The 25825-nt window shown below is 42.2% G+C and overlaps 1 protein-coding gene across 12 annotated transcripts in view; it reads left to right on the plus strand.

The window, feature by feature from the left end:
• SMOC1 (SPARC related modular calcium binding 1) overlaps nucleotides 1–25825 on the plus strand; it is a 127417-nt gene that overhangs the window by 32571 nt on the left and 69021 nt on the right. For 11 of the 12 annotated variants that reach the window (XM_080595432.1, XM_080595433.1, XM_080595437.1 and 8 more), the window contains 4 exons: nucleotides 6803–6974; nucleotides 14221–14333; nucleotides 23362–23461; nucleotides 25737–25784. In XM_080595432.1, the coding sequence (XP_080451558.1) occupies nucleotides 6803–6974; nucleotides 14221–14333; nucleotides 23362–23461; nucleotides 25737–25784 (433 nt within the window). Of the gene's footprint in view, nucleotides 1–2155; nucleotides 2443–6802; nucleotides 6975–14220; nucleotides 14334–23361; nucleotides 23462–25736; nucleotides 25785–25825 lie in introns of those variants that run through there. The other variant, XM_080595429.1, reaches the window with a different exon arrangement.

Here is a 25825-nt window from a genome sequence, read left to right on the forward strand (position 1 = left end):
TGTGGGTAAAAATTCTGTGGAAGAAGAGATTGTTTTAAAAGCTTATATGAACTTCTTGTTCTTTGTCTCTTAGTTTCGTACTTTCCTTCCCACAAGTCAGAAGTAGTTAAGGGGTTGTACTTATTGCATAAGCTTGCACCTCAAAAGCAAGAGATACCATTTTAAAAGTTCACTTTCTCACTGTAATATTTTTTGTTGTAAAACAATAAAAACACACACGATATCCCCCCCCCAAAAAAACAACAAAAAAAAACCACAAAAAAACCCACCAAAAACACCAAAATGGAAAAACTACCCAATAAACAAAAAACCAGCAGAGATTCTCTGTTATGGTTCAAATTCTAAGGCTTTTCTACTTAACTATTTATAGGTGAGCTCTTTAAATATTCTCTTAGAAAATTTCGTTGGCTCTAGTACCTTATCTTCTAAAAGCAGAATACAGCCTCCTCATGATGTTTTTTTCCAAGAAACGTTTTGATTCCCCAAAACGCAGTATAATTTCCCTAGCTAGAAGTCTTCTAGCAGATGAAGCACAATACTTGACCACTTGTAGGGGCTCGCACAAAACAATGATTGGGGGCGGGGGGGGGGGATGTGGAAGAGGGGAAGATTGCTGTAGAAAAACAAGGTTTCTAGCCTGTAAGGAAAAAAAAAAGCCTTGAATTTAACTCATACAAATACATACCGAGTTTGTCTGCTTTGTGGTGTGATCCCGTATGTTTGCCCAGCCTTCACCATCCTCAAGCACAGGCTGTGTGCTTTGAACCTATTCTTGTTTGCACAGCTGGGGGCTTGGGGTTGAAATGTAAGTGGTGCTTTAGCTTAGGCTAGACTCTAAGCTTTGCAGGTGGGATGACTCAAGGGGTATAAGTATTGCAGCATTGCAGTGTCCTTCTCGTAAGTCCCTTCTGTCTGGGGAAGGAGCTGAGCCCTTTTATTTTTTTATTTTTATTTTTTTTTTACAATACCCGTTACACAACTGGCTTCTCAGGAAGCTGCCTTTGAAATCTTTTTATTTTTTTGTTTTTCCCCCACCAGGTGGGTTCTGAGGCTGAAGGCCCTGGTCAGCTGGTGGGAGCCGTGGTGGTGCTGGCTGGCTGGTATCTACCTGCAAGCCACGATCAGCCTCTCTCTGCCAGAGTTTCTAAGGCTTTCAGGCTTGCTTTCTCCCTTTCTAGAAGCCAAATGCTTTGAGTCTCTGGCTTAGAGCGTGATCATTGACACCTTCGAGGACTGCTGGGCTGCTGGTTCCATGGCGGGAAACCTGGCTGAGCTCCCAGCCCGTGGCTGAGGTGCTTGGGCCCTGCAGGCAGCCTGCCACGGGGCTGAGCCTCCCTGCGATTAACACAGGGACTGGGCTCCAGCTCTGCCTCCAGTAAGGCTGGTTGCACCACCTGGGAGCCTGAAACCAAGGCATAAATCTGTAAGGTTGAAACTAGGAAATGCGAAATGATGCTTTCCAACGGCAATAAAAAATGCCCAGAACTTTGTAGTCTCTTCTAGTGTATAAAATGGTATGTTTTCCCCAGGGAAGTCTCTTGAGACAGGCCAGTCTGATTGCGTAGACAGATGGGTGGGTGCCCTGAGCGGTGTGAGCATGCCTCGATTGATCACTTTTTCCAAAGGTATATTCTGGGGGTCTTTAAACTTGAAGTCTGGCAAAGCTGGAGTAGGCCATTGCACGTGCTGTTTCCTCTCTTTCTCCCCTACCTATTTTTTCTGTCCAGCGGCCTGCACTAATCTGAAGCAAAGTTGCTAAACAGCTGAGGCACCTCAGTTTTTATCCGCAGTGGACCCTTGTCTTTTAGATTTGTTTCTTAACAGGCTTCCAGTTTGTCACATTCACGTCACTTGTGTCCCTTGCTCCCACTTTTCCCTGAAGCTTTGCTAAAGCACTTTGCTCTGACACTGCAATGCTATGGCCATTTCTCGTCACCCCCACCACAAAGGGCTGAGCTGCTCTGTTTGTGCTTATAATGTACCCAGATGGTGAATAGAATGAGTGACCACCAAGCTCATTTTCACTTGTGGGGTCAGACCTTTCTCCGCTAAATAACACAAGTGTTCCCAGCTGCTGTGCAGCTGCAGGGAGTCTGCTTTCCTTCACAGGCATTAAAAACCCTTTAATCAGTGTTTGTTGTTTGTCAGCAGTGGTGTTGAGGTGTGGAGAAAAAGAACAGATATGCTTTGTTGGCAAAGTTAACTTTATTCTGACCTCTTATCTTTCCTTTTTCTTTTCAAGTCTGAAGAAGCAGAAAGTAGTTTGGGAAGTGGTTTCCGCAAGCACCTGTGTAAATGTATTTGCTGAAGGAGGAGGTTTATACCCTTATACAGATACTGCATTTGACATAAAAAGATGCTCTGAGAGCTGCGCTGAACTGGAAGCTCTTTAGGGGAGGGGCTCTCAGACCGATTGGTGTGGGAACTGCAGGTTCCCTTAATGTAAGTGAATGCTGCAAAAATATAAATATTGGTATATAATTCTAGCGTTACTTATGCTTATTTTAGTAGAGTCTGTGTTTAAGGAATACTATTTGTAACATGGTCAATTTTAACATTTCCCTGGAAAATAGATTCTTCCTGCCAGTTCTTTTTTTGTTGTTGTTTTTTGGTTCTGCTTTTAATAGGTCTTCTCCCATGGAGGGAAAAGGACTGGTAAGCCAGTGACACCCTCTCCAGTCCCATTTTTTTTGGATGTAGTCCGTTCTGAAGAAAATGAGAACACAGGTATCAAGAAGAGGCTTCAAGAAATCTTAGTGAAGATGGTTACTTCCCTCTTCTTTCTAGAAGAGGATTTGAAACGGCTGGTGCTGCACACTTGTTTGCAGGGTTGCTTCTCTGTGTGCAGAACTGTTCACATTGTGTGTCCAGCACCGAACACACCTCCACACGTGTTGATTCTGTTGTTTGCAAAACCTGTTTGTGTGGAAGTCCCAAGGCAGTTAGGACATCAGGCTTTGATTCTGGCTTCCAGGGTAATGATAGGACAGTCTGCGTGAGAAGTGAAATCCCTTATCTCGCTGCTCTCTGGAGGCACCTGAGATCCACAGGACTGCATTGGTGATTTATGAGGGTCAGTGGCCAGGCATTGGGGCACCCCGCGCACATCTGCCTGGCTCAGTGGTACCTCCTGCAGCAACTGAGGGGCTCTCCTGGAGCAGGGGTGTGCTTCTTGGGGAAAAAAAGCGCCTGCTTGCTTGAAATGGGGATGAAGAACTGGGAACAAGTCACTTTTGAATTGTAGCCTGAACCGTGACAATGATAAATTTGATTGCTCTCCTTGCTCTCTCACTTGTTTCCCTCCCCAGGTGGGCAGACCTATTCCAGCATTCATCCAGTGTTTTTCCTCTGTTCGCTGCTGAGGCTGCTAACAAAGGAGCGCAGTTGTCTTGCTCTCAGAAAGGCAGAATGCAGGAAAGAAAATGTCGTGTGCTGGGCGGGAAGGGATGGATGCTGGAGATAAACTAGTACCTTAAATAACTGTGGATGGGATGTGGTGATGATTAGCAGTGTTCATGTGATAGAAGCAGAAATGGTGGACAAAGAACTTCCATTTTATTACCTGAAAGCTGCCAGGGCTGCCAAGCCAAAGAAGGGCTCTGAGCCATGGTGAAGCAGGTGTCCTGCAAGGGGGAGTTTTTGAAGCGCTACGGTAATGTCTCCAGGAGATGCAATCTTTCTGGCAGTGCTGGCTGATCACATGAAGAGGACCCTGATCAGACAGGCACGATCCTGGATCCTTCTGGAAATTAATGCAAACTTTTACAATTAAAATCTAGTCGAACAAAACAAGCACCATCTTGTGCAACTACGTAAACCATAAACTTTTTTGGCAAGGCAGGTGTGGCATCTTCAGTGCCTGGAAAGCACCTAACGCTGTGTGGGATCCCTGCTGTAATCCAAATTACAAATGCTAAAAAGGCTTTGATATTTTTTTTATTTTTTTTTATAGAGCGATTCTTGGCTTCATTTGGATAGGCAAGAACTTCATAGAGACTGCATTGGGGCACGCTGCATGTTTCCTCAGGCCCTCATAATTAATCAATGTCGACCTGTTCCTTCCCATCCCTCTGTAAGGAGGCACCCGTGGAAAGCTGTTCCATAGCACTGGCTTTAGCTCATTTGTATGGGCTGCCTGTAAGCGGCTTTATATTCCTCACGTATGCCCCCTCTGGGAGCAGGGGCTGCCCTGTCCTATACGGCCCTTTGGCAAGTAGTTTGGTGCAGGCGACAGAAGGCTTAGGTGAGTTTTTGTGATACACACTGAGTTTTCATTAAGTTTGCAGCATGGTTTGATGATGGAAATTAATATTCTGGTTTTTGGTGCTCTTCTGGAAGTCTCTGATACGTGGAACTTGGTTTCTGACACGAGGAGTTGCAAAAACTGCTTCGTGCTGGTATCTCAAGTCCTCAAAGCTGTGCTAAATGGCAAATATGTCTGTTCCTTCTGAAGCAGAATGGCTTTGGTGTTTAACTGAGTGTTTAACCAGTGTGTGTGTACCATACAATTCTGTCAGTTCTGCTTTAAAGTCTGTTTATATAGACAGCTGAGAAGCCTTGCAAGTCTTTGAGAAAGACTCTCTGACACTGCACATTGGGAGGAAGCTTCAGCATCGTCAGCCTGCTGCTTTTTGGTGTGTGTTTACAGTCACTGCACCCTGGGGGCTGCAGAAAGACGTGGCTGTACCCAGGGTGTGATTCCAAGCTCACTTGTGGTAGTTCAGCCCCTGACAAGAATGGGGCAAAAATCTGGTCGAACGTTACGGTGTTTTTATAGTCTAGTCCAGGTCTCTATAAACCATTTAAAATCGCCTTCAGGTTTAAATTTTCCAATTTCCCATTTGGAACAGGTGTTGCCAGGTTATAGAAAGTGTTTCAGAAAAGGAACAAAAACACTTTAAAAACTCTGCTGTTACAAATTTTGGCAAGTCTCTGACAGATGAGAATTTAAAAAAAAAAAAAAAAGGTTTGCCCCACCCAAATTAAAACAAGTGCAGACCTTGCTTACTTTTCCCAGCTGTCATGTTTAAATAGGGTTTTTAGTAATACATGAGTTTTCAAAAGACTCAGCAGTGTAGAAGGTAATGTATTTTCATACGAAAATATTCAACTTCTCAATTGTTTTTCATCTTGTTTAGTTGGGGGGGAGGGGATGAAGAAATTTTTTTTTTTCAAATGTCAAAAAACAAATTTCTGCGATGCACGTTGCTGGAATGGTTAAAAACCAACCCAAAGCAGGCTTGAGGCAATGTTTTTTCAACAGCTTTAACCTCAAAGCAGGGAGCAGACAGCTTTGTAGGCAACTTTGAGACCAAGGTGATTATGGCAGTGACTCACACTTCCCTGTAAGGCATCCAGCTATCAACACACTTGGAGAGCCGTGGCTTTGTGCATGCAGGCAGGGTGTCAGTCGGTGCCCCCTTGCCAGCCAGCTCCGAACTGCTGAGTTCATGAGGGCTTTGACAGCAAGCTGGGGTAGCGGCGTGCTAGAGAGCAGCTCCGATTCCCTCGGGCTCACGAGAGGCTTCAGAGATGGAGCTTGGGAAGGGGAAGTGCAGCGCTGGTTTAACTTCCCTTCCCCGTTGCTTGCTTAATCCCCATGGGACTCGTTTCAGGAGTCCCGTGAAATCTTCCTGCGAGCAGGTAGTTGGGTTTGGGGAGTAATTAAGGGTCTGCCTGTCACACCACTAAGTAAGGCAGTGGAAGGGGCTGCTACTGTAATGTCCTGTTGAAACTCTGCAGGTATGGAAAGAGGACTGATAATCAGGGTCCTCAGCACGGACTTGGGAAAGAGACCTGGGTATCGCTGTAGGCAGCTCAGGGTGCAGCTGAGGACACAACAGGAAAGTACCACCACGTGTTGGGCTTTGCAGGGAACAGGCTGAGAAATGGAAGGTGGGGACTCATCCATATATGCATTGCGGGCTTCAGCATCTCCAAAAGATAAGGCAGAAGCCAAGGTGACTTCAGTGAAGGGAAACAGCAGTGATCATGGTATAGAGGACGTCTTCTGAGCAAGGAATTGAGGGACTGGCAGGAAAGGAGTGCCGTGTATGCAGAGAAACAGGCTGCATCCGAACTGAATGCTCAGAAGAAGAGGCATTCAGAAAGATAGCAAAACCAAACCTTCTGAAGGGAAGTAGTTTTTCACATGGTGTGCAGTGAGGTTCTGGGATGCATGGATGCAGTTGTCTGCTTGGCAGGATGACATCAGGAAGGTGCTAAGCGTGGCCTTGGGAACGTGTAGGTATGCTGTTGCCGGTGGTATCCACAGATGATATAAATAATGCTTTAAAAAAACAAATAACTGGTAATATAAAGCTGGCCACATCCGTGGTTCAACTACCAGGGCCAATCTTGATAGGTTATCTGGGTTCTTCCATCCTTGGTGATGAGTTCCTTGCACCTCTAACTAACGTTGTCTAGGACCAGATCCTGTTTGCGGCGGGGCGCTGGGTGAGCTGGGCTGATGTGACTCAGTATTGCCCTTCCCGTGTGGGTTTTGTTTGGCTTTGCACAATTTGTGTTTTCAGAGGTGAGGCAGAGTGAGTAATGTTTCCCTTCTGTTAAAGAAAATGGAATGGCAAAGACCGTTATTTTCTTTAAAAGATATAAGTGTTTCATTTTAAGTTCCCTTCAGGCAAAGTCAGCTTTGGTAGGCAGCTTAAACTGCGTTATAGACCATATTGCTATTATCATAAAAACGAAATATGCTGCGCTGTGTTTTGGGAAATTAAACAAAACCCTTTTTTTTTTTTTTCTCCCACTTTCCCTCCTTCCTTTCTTCACTTCCTTCCTTCAGTTTTTAATAAGCGACCGTGACAGAGACCCTCAGTGTAACCTGCATTGCTCCAGGTCCCAGTCCAAGCCCCTCTGCGCTTCTGACGGCAGGACGTACGAGTCCATGTGCGACTACCAGAGAGCCAAGTGCCGGGAAGCGAGCTTGAGCGTGACACATCGGGGCCGGTGCAAAGGTAGGTGGATTTCAAACACCTTTGAGGGGAGGAATGGGAGCCCTACCGACTACCAGACTAGTTTCTTGTATTTAGTACCATGCTCTGTGAGTAGTCTGGTTTAAATTATGCATTAATGTGAGTATGGTATCTGAGTCTGGGGTGTAGGTGGCAGGAGCAGGAACCAACAGAATTATGAATGAAAGAAGGCAAAGGAGCCAGAGATGCCAGAATAAAAAAGGGCCCAAATGTGTGTCTATGGAGCAGAAGGGGCTGGCTTCATGGAAATGCACAGTCAAGCCCTGAAGGAGATCTTCCTTGCTGCCTGCATCAATGATACTGATGATACTGAGATACCTTTGAGTGGTAGGAATGTGCAGCAGGGAAGAACGTGCAGGCACATTAGGTGAGTATGTCTGAAAAAAAGACCAGACAGCCTTTCTGTGCTGAGCACAGAATGCGTGCAAGTCTTTACATGGCCTCTGTTTTGCTTCCCTGCTGTTACACATTTGCTTAGAAGTAAGAATATTCTTTCTCTCAGTTTGGCTTTTTCTTCAGTATACCCTAAAGTTGAAGTTGTAACTTTTTTATTTTAGGAATATTAGTGTCTTGTCACACAAATAGTTTGCTTCTGCAGTGAAGTGAAAAATTGTCGAGTGCGTTTTCTGGGAGCACAATTGACTTAGGGCAGATGGCACAGATGTTTTTAGCAATTGGTTAAAGTGACAGAAGAAACTCATTAAAATCCCTGTGGAAGGATAAATAGGCATATGTTTAAGTCTAAATTGTTTATGAAAGGTTTTGTTTTGTTTTTCTACTATAAAAATGTATTTTTAAATTGCTGTCAGAATTGCTTGTTCCAAACTGGAAATCTCTTTTTCATCGTATTGACAAATGTTACAGTTTAGGTGAATTATAAGCATGACAGCAAATATTGCTATGTTTTCAATGGTTTGGAAAAAAGCTTCCTTGTATGTTTGTTCTTGCCACTGCTGAGTTGCTTTATGGCAGCTTTTCTCCTATAGCAGAGTGTTTTAAATAAAAACAACAAAAACAACCCACCCCAATTCCATGGCTGATATTGGCACACAAACTGGCACTGCTGAGTTGCTTAAATCATGAGATCTGTAATGTGTTACAGCTCGTGTGCAGAAGTGTCTGTTTTTGGAAATGGAGAAAACATTGACTGCAAAACTGTACAGTCTAAAGACTCCTAAAGAAATAACTAAAGGATTTTTTTTCTTAAGCACAGATAAAGTATACTTTTCCTTTTTGCATGCTCAGACAGCTGAAATGTTTAGCTGGAAATACGTGTGTTCTCCTTCCTTTTTCCCCTTGCCCTGTGTTAACTGTACAACACTAATGACCTGGGAATGTTTGACAACTGCAAGTCTTGCTTTTAAGCCAGTGTCTAACAGTCCAGTGAATCATTGGGAAGTAGAAATGTTCTTTTAACTATCACATTCAAGTTTAATTTTGCTGGTAACTTCTGTGTGTGCTGTTATGGAAAAGTTCTTTTGTTTTTCTAGTCACACTGGGAACATGACCTCTAGTTGTGCATAAAGATAATTGCTCTTGGCAAATGCAGACAGTGGCAAGACCAGGTGTGTCTAACTACAGGTCTATATTTTGTACCCTCACAAAGGGGGGGAGGGTACCACCAGCAGTGTCTGAGCATCTTCTGCCACTGGGTTTATGCTGAACAGCTTTCATTCCTTCTGCATGACAAAGATGCTCTGCAGGGGAACTCCCATAGAACTGGAAAGGATCCCAAGGACCATCCTGGTCGATCCTGTATCCAAGAACTTACCCTTGTGAAATGAGCGCTTTTAACTTCCACTTCACTCTCCAAGGAGGAAAAGAAAAAATCTAGTAACCAAAATAAGGAAAAGAGGAAGTATATTGTGGATAGCAAAGCATGGCCCTGCACCCCAGATTACTTTAGGTTTCCAATTTCATGCGCTGATAGCTTGAACTGTGCTGTGCTAAGGCAAGCAGAATGGTTTCCATAGTGAGAACAGAACCTTTTTGATTCAGTTCAGCTTTCTGCTCTCTCTCAAGAAGCTAAGGACCTTTAAAGATGAAATCTTGCCAGCCCTTTGGGAACTATAACTCTTATTCAGCTCTTGCTCCTTGCTAGCTTCCTCACGTGCTTTTCAATGAAAATTCTCTGGTGCTAAATTATCCCAAACTCTCCTAACCCTTACGCACACACATCACAAAGGGTTACAGATGAGGACTAGCTTTAAATGATCAAGCTATGGCACCTGTGAGAAATAGAGCCTCGCTGAGATTCCAGAGAATAGTTCCAGACATAGCCGTGTGTAAAATACACAGACAAGCACTTGTACCTGGATCTTTTGTCAGCTGGCATCTTAAGATCTTACATTAAATAACAGAATTCTGCCTCAGAACTTTGCAGAGATGTAGGACAAATACTTGTTAAATGAGTCTTGGCAAGCTGTCAATATTGTACAATGTTTTAGGTCATATTGGATATCTGTGCCTTAAAAAACACTTAAGTTCTGCGTTAACTGGTTAGTTTCTAGGAACTTGCTTGGCCTATTTAATTAAAAAAAAAAAAAGGAGAAAAAGGAAGTGGAGTGTGTCCTAAAGGGAAAACTCTTAGATTTACAGTGATTGGTTTTAAAAGTGGTGGTACAAAGCTTGTTCTGCAATTACAAGTCCCTGTGCAGAACGAACCTGTCTGTAGGTTACTGGTGGGAGTTGGAATGGGAGTCTGCAGCCCATATTCCTGGGATACCTGCATGAACGCAACTTTTGGCCAATGTGCTGGAAAGGAAGGTCTCATTCTGACTAGAGATGTGTTCTTTGAAGGTAACTTTCTTCCTGTACCTACTGTTCACATGGTAAGGGAAATGAGGTGCTGAACCCACTCTTTGTTTTAGTTCACTTGCCAGATACACGTATTTTGTCTTTGAACCTTCTTATTCTTCCTAGTCAAGGGAGAAAAAAGTGAGACCTTCCTTGGCAGCAGATTGTCAAAATCTGAAAACGAGTCTTTCAATCTCTTTGCAAATTTTGGCGTGTTTTTAGATATGCTCCAAATAAGTTAAGGAACTCGGAAGCAGCAGTGGTGTCTGGGTGTCAAAGAAGCAGCGAAGTACGTCAGTGTGGAAGGAAAGAGGCTAGATATTCCAGGTGTAGGACTGGAGTGAAGTGGAAAACAACTGGGAGGGTGGAGAATGATCGACACCATGTGGGAGAGGTGGGCACATTCTTGTAGTTGGCTCAGCTTCCATTTTTTGTCTCTTATGCAAAGACACAGATCATTGGCTGGTGTAAATGGATATGAATCTGCTGATTTCAGTGTAGCTGGTCTGCTTCATGCCTGATGGGGTCTGGCCTGTGTGTGAGACGGTTACCTAATGTAACTGCAAATAGTTCAAAAGCTGTGTTTAGATCAGTTTTTGCCATTGAGCTTTTGATAAAAACAAAGTAGAATTAAAACTAAATAGAACGATCTTTGTGGCTTGCTGCTAGTGGTCTGTAGGTGCCTGGAGATGTTCTGTTTTGTATTATTAGGATAGCTTAGGTCTTTATACCAGGATGCTGTGTGGTGTCAGAACTGCCTCTACCTGTTGAAGAGAGGATGCTTGAATTCTTGGGGCCTATTCATGAGCGCACTGTGTATATTATGAGGGACATGGTGGTCTCGTTTGAATAAACTATTCATGGATAAGATCAACCGTGGTAACTAGCCAACTTTATTGCAAAATCCAAAGCTATGTGCACCTGTATTCTGCAGATTAGGCCCCAGATGTCAGAAACATCACGTGTAGTTCAGTTCATGGTTGCCAGCTACCAGCTTGAGAATGAATTTTCTTTAAAAGGCAGCTTTCTGAGCTGCAGTGAATCTGTCCTAAGTTTAAAATATTTGAAGTAAAAATTATTAGACAGCCCTGCATTTAAAAATGGCATCCTCATATGTTTTTTCACCTTATTTAGGGGAAGAAGGTCTTCTTTAGTCTGTCTGGACAGTGAAACTGGGCTGTATTAATGGCATTCTGTTTTTAGAAGCTTGGTTTTTGATTCTTTTGAGAACATTTTTAAGAAAACAGAAAAAGTGCTGAAACACTCAGTTAATCAGAATGCAGAACAGGGTATGTGAACCTCCATCGTGTAGCATCAGGCTTTAGTAAAATTTGTAATGCATCTTACATTTGGGGTGAGCCATATGACAGCTACTCTTTAATGCTTGGCACTTACGTAATATTTTATATTTTCTAATTAACAAAGCAAAAATAGCAAGGTGAAGTCATCCCACTGAAATCACATGTTGATGTAAACATTATAAAAATACCAGCCTGTGGAGTGAGGAAGAGAAGGATTGACAGTCCTTTTAAAAACAAACTGGTAGATGTTGATATTAAAGGCACTGTTTTTACTGGAACCGAACTGTGAAACGACAGACGAAAAAGATAGCAGTATGCACGCACCTCTCCAGCCAGTGCAGTGCAGATGGTGGTTTCGAGTTGAGGCTGTAAAAGGACTGGCATGACCTTTGGAAATCAATGAGGGAGGATTGGAGAAGTAATTAGTGCTGAGCGTTCACGAACAGGAGAGAAATTGTCCATCTTCTATGCATGTCAGCAGCAATTTCTGAAAGTGACCCCACTTGAGTGAAGGATTGAGATGTGAAAGAGGATGTCGTCGCAATGTTGAGCTCTTAAATTTTCTGTCGTATCAGTGATGTTCTACACAATGTGGTCTACTAGGTGACAGCAGGTAATCTGATCCATGAAGGCCAGTTAAATTTGCCAGGAAGGGCACCCTCACCTTAGTATAGATAGCATGTTTGTATCATCTCATAGTAAGGGCTTGATTTTGTATGCATTAGACAAACTGGACAAAAATCTGAGTTAGATTGCCTTCTGCCTAGACTCCCAACATCTTTGTGCTACAGGGATACTACAAAGCGTTTGCTCCTGCCGGTGTGGTGAAGCGTCCAGTTTCGGTTACGTAGGTACTGCTGCACAGGAGCGGTGGGTGCACCAGCACGGACGTAGGTGCTGTGTGCTTTACACTTCTGCATCACATTCAGGAGGGAACCTAGGTATGCTTGTCTGCAGTCCTGTATTCTCACACGGAGAGACTAGGAAACAGACTTTAATTGTGGATGTGTGCTTTGATTGTCATGTGACGTATTTGCAGCTCTTGTTTATTCACGTCCTCTTCTTCTGTGCTCAGATCTGCATAATCTGGGCAGAATTTTTTTTTGCTACTTAGTCGTCTCCTCTGAAGCAGAACTTGAAGGTGTTTTTAAAATCAGTTGGCTGTGTAGTAAAACAGAAGGTGTAGCCATACCATCTGGTTTTATAATAACATCTTGTGTCATGCCAAGCAAGATTAGACTCCTAGGCTTGAACGGGAGATGTGCAGGTGATAGATAGGTGTTCCAGTTACCAGCATTGCCTGTGCTTCCTTTTCAGCTGAAGGAACCAGCATGTTCTTCTAGCAGAACCATCTTCTGGTTGAGGTGTGCAAGCAAGGTCTGATAATCTGCTTGCTTTTTAAAGAAAAAAGAATCCTACAAATTTAATCCTAATTTTAAATTAAATCCTAAATTTAATTGAAGAAAGTCTTTTTACTCTGTAATAATCTCAGTCTTTGTATGAGTTTAGGTCCACCTGAGATCAAATCCCCATGTGCTAAGGGCATTGTGCAAACACCCTTCAAACAAGTTGCAAGCTAAATGTGAGTTATGTAAGATCAGCAGGGACACGAGGTCATAGGGAGGGGAGGTAATGGGCTGGTCATTGCTCAGTGGGTCAGTGGCAGAACTGATGCAGGCACTCTTGCTTTATAACCCAGTGCTTAAGCTATAGGTACCTGTGCTGAATGCTATTGCTGCACATAATGACATTTTTTCCCTAACAGCAGGGGATTGATTTCCATAATTTCAGAAGACTTGTGAAATACTTCTTGGGGACTGTGTTAGTGTGATACATTTAACGTGAAATTGTATAGACAATGTTATCAAACCTGAAACTTAGTCTCTTGTATCATCAATTGTGTAAAGCTGTCATCTTGAATGCTATTGTCTGTTTTTATCAAAACTATTCATAGCGTTGTGATTTGTTTCTACATCTAGATGTGCTTAGACAGAAATTGCTTCTATAGCTATCAACTGCAAAGTCAGTTGATCTGGGAACCCATCCTGGCTTTTGAATTCAGTGTTACTATTAAGGATCCTGTTGCTGAAGTTCAAGTGATTTGTGAAGCCCAGTTTGGGCTCTTCAGGGATCCAGCAGAATTGTTTTTCTTAACCAGTTCAACCTTGATTATTCTCTGTGATGCTGCTGAAAGATCTGATGATCACATTTTACAGTTTTTGCACTGAAAATATTTCAGTTGTTGGATTCATGTGAAAAGGAAGGGGGTGCTAGTCCCTGTGTCAGTCCTGTGGAAGCAGATATTTGCTGTTTTTCATTCTAGACTGAATATTGGACATGTTTTTAAATGCAAACGGCAAGTCAATCTGTGTCTCTGCAGGGCAGAAGTCTTTTCTTTGACCCATCAGTGTTAGGCTTATATGAGTCAATGCCCTGTAACAGTGAGCAGGACCTGGAAGGGGTTACAGTCATGCTACATGCAGCCCTCATCTGGAATAAGTGCATAGCTGAGCTCTTAACCCCTTCAAGCTCTGCTTGTAGAGCAATGTTTCTTCTTTGTGGCAAAGGAACTGATATGAGGAAGTATAATACACTCCTAGCTCTAAGTGCTGGGACTGGAGGTGGAAGGTTTCAGTAAGGCATGGGCAATGGCATGTCTTTAGTTGGGTGACTGGTTGTTTTTGGCATCTAACTGGGAGAGTTGCTCAGAAAAGCTTTGCTGGAGCCGTCCTGCTTCCACATTGCTTGCTTCTGGGCCTAAATTACTTGGCTTATGCTTTAGCCATCCAGTTTCAGGCTGTTAATACTAGCACAAACACAGCTTCCTCCAGGAAGAGCTTTCAATGTGTGAATATTGTGCTGTAGCTTGGAAGAAGCTTCCAGAGCTCTTGGATGATCATAAATAGTATTGCCTAAGGAAATTAGGCAGTTCTTTGTTAACTGGGTCAAAGTTGTCTAGCTTGTCATGGATAACTCCACAGCTGCCTTTTAAATGTACAGGTAAAGGTTGTTGATGCCCTGTAGTATTATTATTACTATTTTTTTTCTCAGCTGCATGGTGCATCTGGTATCTTTTGAAGATGCCAAATAGTTATTTGCAATCTGAATGGGGTTTGTTTCTCTCTTTGTAGATGCTGGCCAAAGCAAGTGTCGATTAGAGAGAGCTCAAGCACTGGAACAGGCAAAGAAGCCCCAGGAAGCGGTCTTCATTCCAGAATGCAATGAGGATGGATCATTCACGCAGGTAAAACTCCTACTGGCTTCCTTTGGCCAGGCTTCCAGAGGCTGCAATGAAGTCACTGATAAGGCATGAGCCAAGCGAGGATGGCAGTGTGGGTACACAGTCCAACTCGGTTACTGAGGTGAAGGTGTTGAAAACCGAGGACTCGGTTAACCAACTAGAAACTTTGATTCAGTCACCATATGTACTGTAACGCACATACATATGTAATGGCATCCACCTCCAGTGTAGCAAAAACAAATTTTCTGTGTTGGAAGTTGAAGGAGAGGTCAAATTTTCTCCAAAGATGAGCTGAAAAGGGCATCGAGGCTCTCACAGAACAAGGTGGGCCATGGTTCCTCTGTTTTTACCTCTGCTTCATTTATCCCAGAAGAAAAAAGAAAAAAAAAAAGTATCCTAATGAGCATCTTCCCTGTGCCCGGCACTTGTTAATGACAGACTCTTGTTTCCTGTACTTGGCTTGGTTGTGGTTTGGGGGTCTGGAAGAGAGGGGATGAGAGTTGTTCGGGGGGTTGATTCTTCAGTATTTATTTCCTGGAACTAAATGAAGTGCTGGGTTAATAGACCGTTTCATGATGTTGCTTCTCTTGAGAGCAGTTGTGCCAGGCAGGTGTAGCAAAGAAAGCTTATGGTTGGCCTTTAGTATTGGTACAAAATCACTAGTCAGTCCTGGCCACTGAGCATCCTTTACAAGTAGTTGAACTGGGCTTCCGAAGAAGTTGAAGTTGTGACAAAAGGAAAGCACTCATGAAGGAGATTTTGAGAGGAAGAGTAGTCTGCTAATCATAGAATGGTTTGGGTTGGAGAGTCCTTAAAGATCATCTAGTCTAACCCTCGTGCCATGGTGTTGTGACATTGCCAAGGCAGAGTAGAAATGAACAGCGATGCTCGTCTCTGTTACCACCAGTGTATTGAGTGGTGTTCCAGTGCTGACTGAACTAGATGATAAAAATGGTTCACGTGCTGTTCCCTGGCAGGTAGGAGAGGGATGATGTCTCCTTAGTTTGGCACAGATCTCAGAAGCCCAAATTCTGCATCCCTGGTGACGTTTGCTTTGTGAAATTGGGTAGATCATGTAACGCTTGTGCTTTAGCTTCCCTATATCTAGCACTGTTCTAGATACCTTGTGCCCCAGAGAATTCTGAGAATTCATTAGTTATTGTTGTTTGCAAATTCTTTTGAAGGTTATAAAAAAAAATCCTAAATAGAATCAATATTGGCTTCAAAAAGATGAGTCAAAAAGCTTTGGGGCTGGTTCAAACACTTTGCAATGCCTCAGGGAAAAGAAGAGGAAAGATTTTTTTATGATAACGCACCAAAAATCTGTGTTCCCCCTCAGCCTTACCCTCCCATTATCTGATACGTGGGAGTGTTTTTGTTTTTTCACGGTGAAGTGGGAAAAGTTTAATCCATCTTGCCAGCTTTGCATACTTCTCCTTTGGAGCAGCATCATATGTGTGCAGTGTGGACCATCCTGGGGAGGTGGGGTAAGAGATGTAGCTGCAGTTTTTTGCAATCTAACTGCGGTCTCAACTGTTGAAATTTGATTTTGTGCAGAGCTGCTCAGGTTATGTTGGCACTGGAACGGAATATGTATAAAACCTAGCACAGTGGCCAGCTAATTGTTCCATGTTGAACTTCACAGCTCAAGAAGAAAGGGGGAAGGAAAGCTGAGTTTTCATTTTCTGTCAGCTGTCCATCAGCCTCTTGGAGAGTAAAGTGGGGGTGCAGCTCAATTTTTTTTTTTTTTAAAGTCTAATAAGCTGGAATAAGAGTGCAGTTGATAAAGCTTTATTTCAGACAGGTTTATCTGGTAGTTTGGTACTGGTGTCTGGGTTGTGGAGCAGTTGCTAGGCCTCTTTTCTGCACATTCCCAGGGCAGTGTGGGTTGCCAGTGTTCTCAGTGGAGAAGCAGCGTGAAACTGCTCACAAAAATTATGTATTCTGAGCTGGCGGCCAAGCGATATTTTGCATTCTTCCTCCGTTTAGTTCTATCTCTGAACACTAAAATGCTTTTGTTTTACCTGGCATGTGGAAGGAAGCCTCTGATCCCTTTGTAACTGGCATTAACTGAAATTCACATCATTCCTTGGATCATAATGCCCTGCGTTCCACATACCTCAGGAACCAGCTTCATCAGTTGTATTGCAGCACTTAAGGTCGTTGCCCCTGCTGAAGATGTGAATGAAAAACAATGGCCAAGGAAGCTAACTGGTTTTAATCTGCACTTGAGACAAATATTTCTTTTAGCTTCTGGTTCAAATTAATTTAATTTGATTTTAAAAGCATGAATAAATTGTAGAATTTTGGTAAACAGTATAAACAGTTTTTGCTTCCAGCAGCTCGCAAATAGATCTGGTTTGGTGGAGGTGGTTTGGATACTGCCTCTCTTTTGCACAGAGTTGGCACCCCCAGGTTCTGCTCTGCAGAGGAACTGTGTAGGCCAGTTCATAAAGTGCCCAAGGCCTTGCAGAAGTCAGATTTGTGCACTTATTAGTTTATTCTGCTTCAATACCCAGTGAGTAGTTCCATCTGAACTCCAAAATCTCAGTTGGAAAGCCTAGAACACGGCAGCATCTCACAATGATGATTCTAGGAGGAATATCCACCATGGTCTTCAACTTTGGATCCCTGTCCCAGCAAGAATCTACTCAGGTGCACATATTTCAGAGTTGGCTAGGGAAATTTTTTCAACAACTTCATCCCTGCCATGTAACATTTTTACCTAAAATATTTTTTAATAAGAAAAACTCGGAGAGAAAAGGAAGATGTGCGCATGTACATCGAATATTAGGTATCTTGTTACTGTGCTCAGATCTTGAGCTGAACCTCTTCTTTGTAGATGCATACATAGTAGGTGTTCAGGCCCACATCACCATCAGACTTGAAAATATCCTGGGGTTTGTTTAATTTGTTTAATTAAAAATATTCAAAAATAGTTTGGAAACAATTTTTGGTAGAGGTAACAGTGTTCAAAGAACCTGCTTGACTTGATCAGATTGAACCTGTTAAAGATATCCTGGGTGTCTTAAGTCCTATAAACTGTCTCTTTTGATAGTTTGCAAAATCTAAACTGAGAAAAAGTGCTGCCACCAATTCTACTGCTTGGACGTACAATTTTCCTAGGCAGGGCTACTTATAAAGGGTTTTGTGTGTGCTGCATGAAAGGGAGCAGGAACCTGTCTGTTCCTTGGTTTTCATAACTGTTTTATGCACTGTGTCTGCAGCTTCCCTTATTTTGGGAGTTTGTGTATGGCAAAGATCTTATCAAACTCCATTTTAGCACTGCTTATACATCTAAATGTCGCATGGAAGAGGTGGTGGCATTGCAGGCATGATGGGGTGACTGTAATGGGGGCAGACCTGGTGGATTGCTCTGGAAAATGGAGTTAGGGGTATTTTGTTATATTTCAGTCTCTGTGAGAGGACTATTACTTCCTATAACAAAAGCTCTCTGCGGTTAGCCAATAATAATATAAGCACGCAGATAAAATTTGAGTTATTCACAACATAAGAATGTTTGATATGAGTAATTTGATTAATTTTACAAAACCGAGCTCACATACTGTTGTGCAGAATTGGACGAGACTAAAACCGGTTTCTGTTCCCGAGACTGGCTCTCTCCTTTTTTTGTTGTTATGCTGTATTTTGCATAAATGCCATTCCCTTTCCATGCTGCACTTAACCTGCTGTGATCTGTTCTTCATAAACAACAGGCTCTATTGGGTAATCCGTGCACTTTCTTTTGCTGCCTAGTGCCATTGGGCTTGTTGCCATGGGCTGAGAGAGACTTGCATTCTTCATAGTTTTTCCCCAAGCAATTTTTTTAGAGAAGGTTGCTGAGGTTTTAAACAGAATCAGTTTCAGACAAATGAATATGAACATGAATAATCTTATCCCTGCTTTGGGGATGTAAGCTTCTATGGCTTTTTTGTGGTGTCTTGCTATTTTGCCACCTTCTTCTACTGTTTAGCTTTGGTTTCTTTTCCTTGCAAGTCTGCATGCACGTGGCTGAGAGCAATAGCATACTTGGAGAGTTTCTTTGATTTCAGGGCTCTCAAAATTGCAGCCGCTGGTGCAGTTACGATGCAGCACTAAGACTGCTGTGAGCACATCAGGCAAACCTGTCGTCTTATGACGGGGTCAGTAACTGTCTTTGTTGGACCAGTTTTCTGTCATCAGACAACTTCCAGAGCACTCCAACATCTAATCATATGTCTGGAAAGAAAGAAGCTTTCTTCATAAAGAATCTGGGCTACGATTAATAGATACCTCTGCTTATTTTTTAATATTAAGAGAGAACCTTTCTATAAAAGGCTTTAGTTGGAGAGGTCTCTGAGTGCTGCTCTGCAGACTTGCCTGCTACTCTTCCAGCTCTTGTTTTGTATTGCATTTGTATATTGACCTAAGAATAACCCATGGATGAGTAAGGAGGTGGCAACTTTGGAGATTATGTATATCTTCAAGGAAGAACTGGTCAAGAGAGTAAAGATTCTTAAAACAGGAGTGGACATCCTTATAGAAAGCAACAGTATAAGATCATGCATCCTTAGTGTTAGGGGTCACTTTTTGCTTCTGAAAGAGTCTGTGTAATTTTAGCTGGGGATCCCTCTCCTGAGCTATGTAATATCTGTTCAGTGTGTGTCTGTTGGGAATGCCCTTGAATGTGGCTGAGATGCTTTTGCCACAAATCACTTATTTCCCGATTACATATTAATAATGAAATTCCCATGGAGCAAGTGCTTCCTGAGCAGTGCATAGGCATGAGGAAGGCAGCTGCTGCATAAAACCATGTTGGGAATATGGGAATATGTCTGCACAACATCATTTGGGAAGAATTAAATTTGAGCAGTGAACAGAAAAAAGTGGCAAGAATGATTTAAGGAGTTGCAATTCCAAAGAAGCTCAAGCTTAAGTTGTAGGCTGATTGTTCCCTACAATTGTCAGTAAAGGCAAGGCAGACTTCTGGCAATAGTCAGCCAATGTTAGCCTGGCAGAAAAGATGACACAGTCCAGGGGCTAGGCAGTACAGCAAGATATCTAAACCAGGGCAGAGGTGCCACCGCTCACTGTAAGGGTATAATAACCATGTTGGAAACAACCCCTTTGTTCTCCTTTTTCAAATGGTTGTGAAGAGGTAGTGCAGCTTGCTTGTTGAGTTTTTGAATTGTTTGGGAATCTGATTTTGGCGTTGCTGGTGAGATGCTGAAGAAACCCAAACAGCAGCAGCTTTTTCCCTTGGGAATGAAGAGGCAGAGGAGTCTGCCAGTGACGATGGTTTTAATGCTTTCATACCGTAATGAATACGAGGGCAGGAGTTTATTCATGCTGCCAGTGGCTAGTGGGGTAGCTGCTGTTTGATTTCACACGTGGTAATAGCACGGGGGAATAAGGAGCTGCTGCCACACTCTTAATTTGGGCAATGGCAGCAGAGCATAGTTGGGCTTGTCCCTCATACTTTTCATCCTTCAGTTGAGGCACAGCTGAGACGGCGTATTTCTCACCCCAGAAATACAGAAAGAGGATCCTCCTGCATAATCAGGGATGCAGGTGCTTGCAGGGCTTTAAACTGCAGTTTGATTTTTGTTTGAAAGTGTTGCTGTTAATAAGGAATCAGAAAGACCTCGAATGATCTGTAAGTTTTGTTTCTGATTCCATGTTATGTAACTTAAAATGTTCAGCTGTTGGACAGGTGTACGTCAATTTGGGATGTCAAGCTAAGCTTGTAATGAGCCTTTCCTGCAGTAATGAGCGTTTTGTTACCCAGAGCTTGGTTAGCACTCAAGTTTATTTTGTATATAGAATTAATAAAGTCTTTTTCTTTTGTGTCAAAGCTTAGTCAGCTTTAGAAGACTAATGAGAGGGAAAAAAAATGAAACTCTTCTTAACAAATGCATTTTGATAAACCCAAGTAAGAAACTCAGTAGCTGAAGGTAAGATTTGTGCAGTAAACAGGTGCCACTATTACTCTTCTGACTATTGAAAAATATTGCGCTGTGGGAGTGGGATTAGATTGAGGTTGAGTTTCAGGCAGAAGATCAAATGGGAGTTAGAAACAAAAACTCAAGCCTAAAGTCATGTGAAAAACTTAAACAAAAACAATAACAAAAAATTGGATTTCCAATATTCCTTACTACAGGAGCTCTGGAATATGTTCACAATTTAGTGTCGATTTTGTTTACACACAGTGCTTGGATATGGTCCTAGATCAGCTATTACCTTTACATTTTTCTAAACTGTAGCAGTACTGTGTAACTGATAAAAAGTATACCCATTTCTTTTTTTCCTCCGGCCTTTAAACTACAAATTCTTATTAGTCTAAAGACCAATATTGTTACGACACCTAAATATAGAAAGACCTGGTCAGGTACCATGGTGAAAGGTAGCATCTATCAAACATGAAGACATGCAGGAAAGTCAACTGCAGTGATTTTTGGGAGGTTTCTGAAGTGTGTGTTCTTCATGGGTAGTTGTCCATTCTTTAGGAATGAAAGGATAAGGGCTGAGGTTTCATGACTCGTATTATCCGTAGTAGGGAAGCCCTTTGGTGCTGCAGTAGCACATGTGGTTGGTGTGCAAGTGCTGTCAATCTGAGATTGTTGTCGTTTCGTCGTTGTTTTTTTTTTGTTTTGTTTTCATGACGGGGTGGGAAAGGTGCCATGAGATACCAGTCCAGAGAAGATCAGACTTGCTTAGTTTAATTATTCAAGAAATTACTTTGCCTTTATTAATGTATTGTGTTTAAATGGCATAAGTGAGTGGCATATAATTGGTAGCTCTCCACTGGGATGAGTTGCATAATATGCTTTTAGTTATCCTCAATTTCCAATACATTTTTTTGGACTCCTCTGCCATCAACTTTGCTATTTTCTGAAGGTTTGGCTAAATAACTTTCAAGTCACTAACACCTGATTTTTTTTATTTTTTTTTAATGCTGGGTACACGGGGAGCTCCTGAAGTAGATGATGCACTCACTTTTTTATATACTACTGCAGCTACTGCAAAAAGAGAAATACTTAAAAGATATATTTTTGTTGGAAAATATTTGAGTCCAAATAGTAGTATTCTGAAAGAATAGTAGTATTCTGAAAGAGTGGTCCAAAATACAGACAAATGCTTTTTTTCTGTAATGTGACATGGAATGGTCTTGCCCTACAAATCTGGGACACTATCCTGGAATTTGACTTCATCTCTGGGCAAGATTTTTACAGTTAATGCTCAGGTGTAAAGACAGCTTCTTGTGCTGTTGGGAATACAGTAGCGTGTGCAATAAGCAAAGATAAGCACTAAACACCTAAAAAAAAAAAAAAACAAAACAAGTTTTTCTATCACGTCTTGAATGTGCCATTGATTAGACTGAGCAATAAGAAATATTTTGCAACTTGATTATTGCTAATTATATTCACAGCACTTTTGAGTAATTTGCAATCAATTTTGTGATATATTAAGAGAATAAAAAAAAGTGTGCAGATAGCAGTGACAGTGACTAATAATGTGGGTACATGAGATTGTTGTTGATTTTGGCTGCTAACCGTGCGTTTGTTTGAGGCAAAATGATTGCTTTGCGCTTTAGTAAAATCCAAGATAAACACGTGGTACTGTGTTATAATTGCTCTTAGATCATGTTTTATGTGATACTTAAAGCCTTTTAAAAAGACCATCATTAAGTCTCTGAGCAAACTGCTACCTTGGGGAGTCAGAGCCAGCTGTCAGCAAGGGGGAATAACTACTCTAGTTGTGAAGGGTCCCAAAGGGAGGGAATGGTACAAACACCCCGGTGCTCACCAGTTCTCTGGGGGGAGGACTAGAATGGGAAATCAGCTTCAGAGGACTTCCTTGGAAAAATAGAAATAAAAAAGCAGATTTCATGTCATGGTTTTTTATCAGAAGTGTATGATGGAGCCATCTCAAGCCTGTAATAGTGTAGACATTTCTATACCATTTCCAGGTGCTGGTGTTACTGAGGTACAGACTTGCCCACAACTGAAAGTGCATTTGCTGAGAAGGATTTTGGAAACAGACAGTTTTTACACCAATCCCTCTATGATGATTATTTATTTTTGTCTCAAGGGAAGTCAGAAGACACCCAGAATTCATTCAAGTGCTGATCATTCTGTGAAAGCTGAGGCAAAAGCTGCAATTAGATTTGTTAAGCTGGATGAAACTGTACTGCCACTGGACTAATACCTGCAGAGACATCACTAAGACCAGTCTGCTAGATCAGGATTTATTGCTTCTCACTTTAGAGGTCCACCTCCAAACTAGTCATTCTGGTGTCCTTCCATAGCGATGGAAAGAGCCGGGCAATTCTAGACATTAAGTTCAGATGCAGAGCTTTAAAGATGAGCAAATTGAATCTTATGCTGTGCACCTTTTGGCTCATTACAGACTTCATCAAATGCTCCTAAGTCCTTGTCAATATGCAAAGAGCAAGCATCTTGCTCCTACTGCTGGAGTTGACATAGTAACAGGAGAGAGCTCAAATCTATCTGGAGAAGGTTTGTTAACATAGCGAGTCAAGTGTTGTGTTTTTCTAGCTGTGTTTACTTAACAAAATGCTCTTGCAACGCCCACAGACCACTGTTCTCCAGCAGTGGCTGTGGAAATGGGCTGAGGTGGCCTTGCCACATTGCAGCTGGGATGCAGTGGGACTCTGAGGAGAAATTATTTAATGGTGAATAGTAAACAGGATTTAGCAGAGGGTGGAATGAGCTGAGACATGACTGCTGCGTACCCAAACTGAAGTGTTCTCAGCTGAGTATCTGTAACTTCCTTTGCCTCCTGAATTGCAGCTAAAGGAGTTGGAGTAGGAGAAATAATCTTTCTTTGGGGAGGGAGGTGGAAGGAGAAAGTCTTTGTCAAAAAACATGTCCACCAAAATCAAATATACTCTTCTGTGTGATCTCCTTGCTCTGAAGCATTTCTTCAGGATGCTTCTGGGTTGGGACTTCCATTAAGGTGCTGGACTATAACAGTAGTGGTGGGTGACAGAGTGAGAAATGAAATGCCTGCTCTTTGTTTTATCAAACAGGTGCAGTGCCATACCTACACGGGATACTGCTGGTGTGTGACACCTGATGGCAAGCCTATTAGCGGTTCTTCTGTACAGAACAAAACTCCTGTATGTTCAGGTACTGTGGGAGTGGCTTCAACAAATACCCGTTTGGTAACCGAAGGGGCATGGGGAGGACATGTCCATTTCAGAGTGCTTAATCTTTTCAGGTGACTTGGCCAGTTCACCCAACTTAAAACTGCAGTTGCTGCTTGTATCTCCCTGTTTGTTTGCTGGCTTTTGGAACCTGCAAGGAAGCGTGGGCTGTGGCATTTTCACCTGGCAGCTAGGGTGCAAGGCTCACTGAGGACAGAACACTAAAGTAACAGAGTAGAATCACGGCTTTTGGTAGCCAAGGCAAAAGCCACAGTACTGCTGTGTACACCAAACCCAAGAATCCCCATAACAGATGGGATCTCTCTTTTCCATGAGATGTATTTTAAAGAAATGGTTCTCAGGCTGAATTGAGTTGGGTCATAGTCTTGTTGCCTTCAGAGGCTGTCAGAGCAGCATTTAAGCTTCCCAAATCATCACCTTCTGTACTTAAAGTAAACTGAAGTGTTTCTTCCTGCAGTCAAATACAGCATCCCATGGCTCAGATGGGATGGGGCTGGGGGAAGGTTCTAGATTTTCATATGGCCTTAGCTTTATGAGCTGCAGTGAGCAGAGCTGCTGTGGCAGCAGCAGTACACCAGGCACAGGAAGGGATGGGAAGCTGTTCTGTGCTGTTTGAGAGAATTCAAGGGCAACACTAGAATCATGTCCACCTGCCCCCCGAAAAGAAAAGATGGTGAGAATAGGATTGTCCAATGTGTTAAGTAATGCCATGTAGGGACTGCTGCCTCTGGCATCATGCTTTGCAATCTGCACCCTAAAGGTATTTGATGCACTGCTGCTCTCACACCTTGCCATGTTTGCCTGTTAGATTGGGAGCATGGCAACAGTCAAACTCTTTTTTTTTTTTTTTTTTTTTAAATCCTTCTCACTTTGTTCACATCTTCTTTGCTTTAGGGTGTGTTGTGGGTAATAAGTAAATGTAGTGACTTGCATGAGAATTCAAGTTAAGTTGGGGAGCTGCCTGGGGACTAGTGAGTCAAATACTGTAGCTAGAGGGGATGCTTAGTGTTTTACAGGTACACAGAAAGAAAATAAGGTTAATATCCTATTTTTGTTTAAGGTAAAATGCTACAGTAATTTGGCTTAAGGCTTAGAGCATGACTTTCTTCCATCGTTGGCTAAATATGTTTTTGGTAGGGCATTTTTAGAGGATGTTTTGCTGATTTGTTCACTTAATCATGAGCTGTTTATAAAATTGTTTTACCAAGAACCTAGAGTTATTGCGTTTTGTGGGACATGCAGATGTTAGCCTATGACAACTAATATTGTGTATGTGCTTCCTACTTGTAACTCAGCAGTAGACTTGTGATGAACAGATCTGCAAGTGAAAGTACCTAGGCAATAAAGCTTAGGGCTTGTCTTGACTGGACTCTTGGGCCTGTCAGAGCTGCCTCCTTGGAACTGACTTTAGATCCATGTTTCCTGCATGATCAGTAATCACTGGAACTGTTTAATAATGGTGCACAGCAGAAGCATTTCCCTGGGAATAAAGCTATTCCACAAAAAAAAAAAAAAAAGAAAAGAAAAAAAAGCTTGTCATAGATTTTTACATTTTGGTAACAGATTTGTTAAGAAAGCCTTTATTATCAGCTCAAGTTTTAGTGGAAAATTCATGATGCAGCACTAAAGCAAACTGCAGAAACAAGTGCAGAATCATATATATAATATGAAGCTTGAAGTGTAAATTAGAAAAAAACAGGATGTCCTATTTGAGTACATGCTGGATCTTATCCAATGTCCCTTCTCAAACAGCTGGGGATGTTCAGGGCTTGGTTGAAATCCATTTTCTGGAAATTGTCCCACTTAATCCCTTCCTTTAGAATACTGCCCCTTGCATTCCCTGTACACTCTCACCACCTGTTTTTGATTTGTTCTTCCTGACGTTTGCAAACCAAAGAAGTGACTCTTATTGATCTTTCCCTCTTGCCCTTGGATTTATTCCAGGTTTCTTACTAGTGCACTGCTGTGTTGAGCTTTTTCAAATCACTGGATCCAGCTACTAAAGATTTCTTGTTTACCCACATCCTGATTTAACATCCTTAATGCATAAAACTTTCTTATGCTCTCCTAGTTGGTTGAAGCCACAGGAACTCTGAATCCTAAACCAAGCTGTTGGCAAGTAAATAGACACTTTGTGGGCTTAGATATTGACTGTTTTCATGTAATATTACACGTTTTGTGTGATTGTTCAACATCTAAAAAGTTGTCTTTTTTCTTTCCTTTTTTTTCCCCTTTAGGTTCTGTAACTGATAAACCATCAGGCCAGGGTAACTCAGGAAGGAAAGGTGAGTGAAGTCCTGTGCTTCAGCAAGTTGTTTTGTAATAG

Source organism: Anser brachyrhynchus (genome assembly GCF_964034855.1).
Source record: "Anser brachyrhynchus genome assembly, chromosome: 5".
NCBI lineage: Eukaryota > Metazoa > Chordata > Aves > Anseriformes > Anatidae > Anser > Anser brachyrhynchus.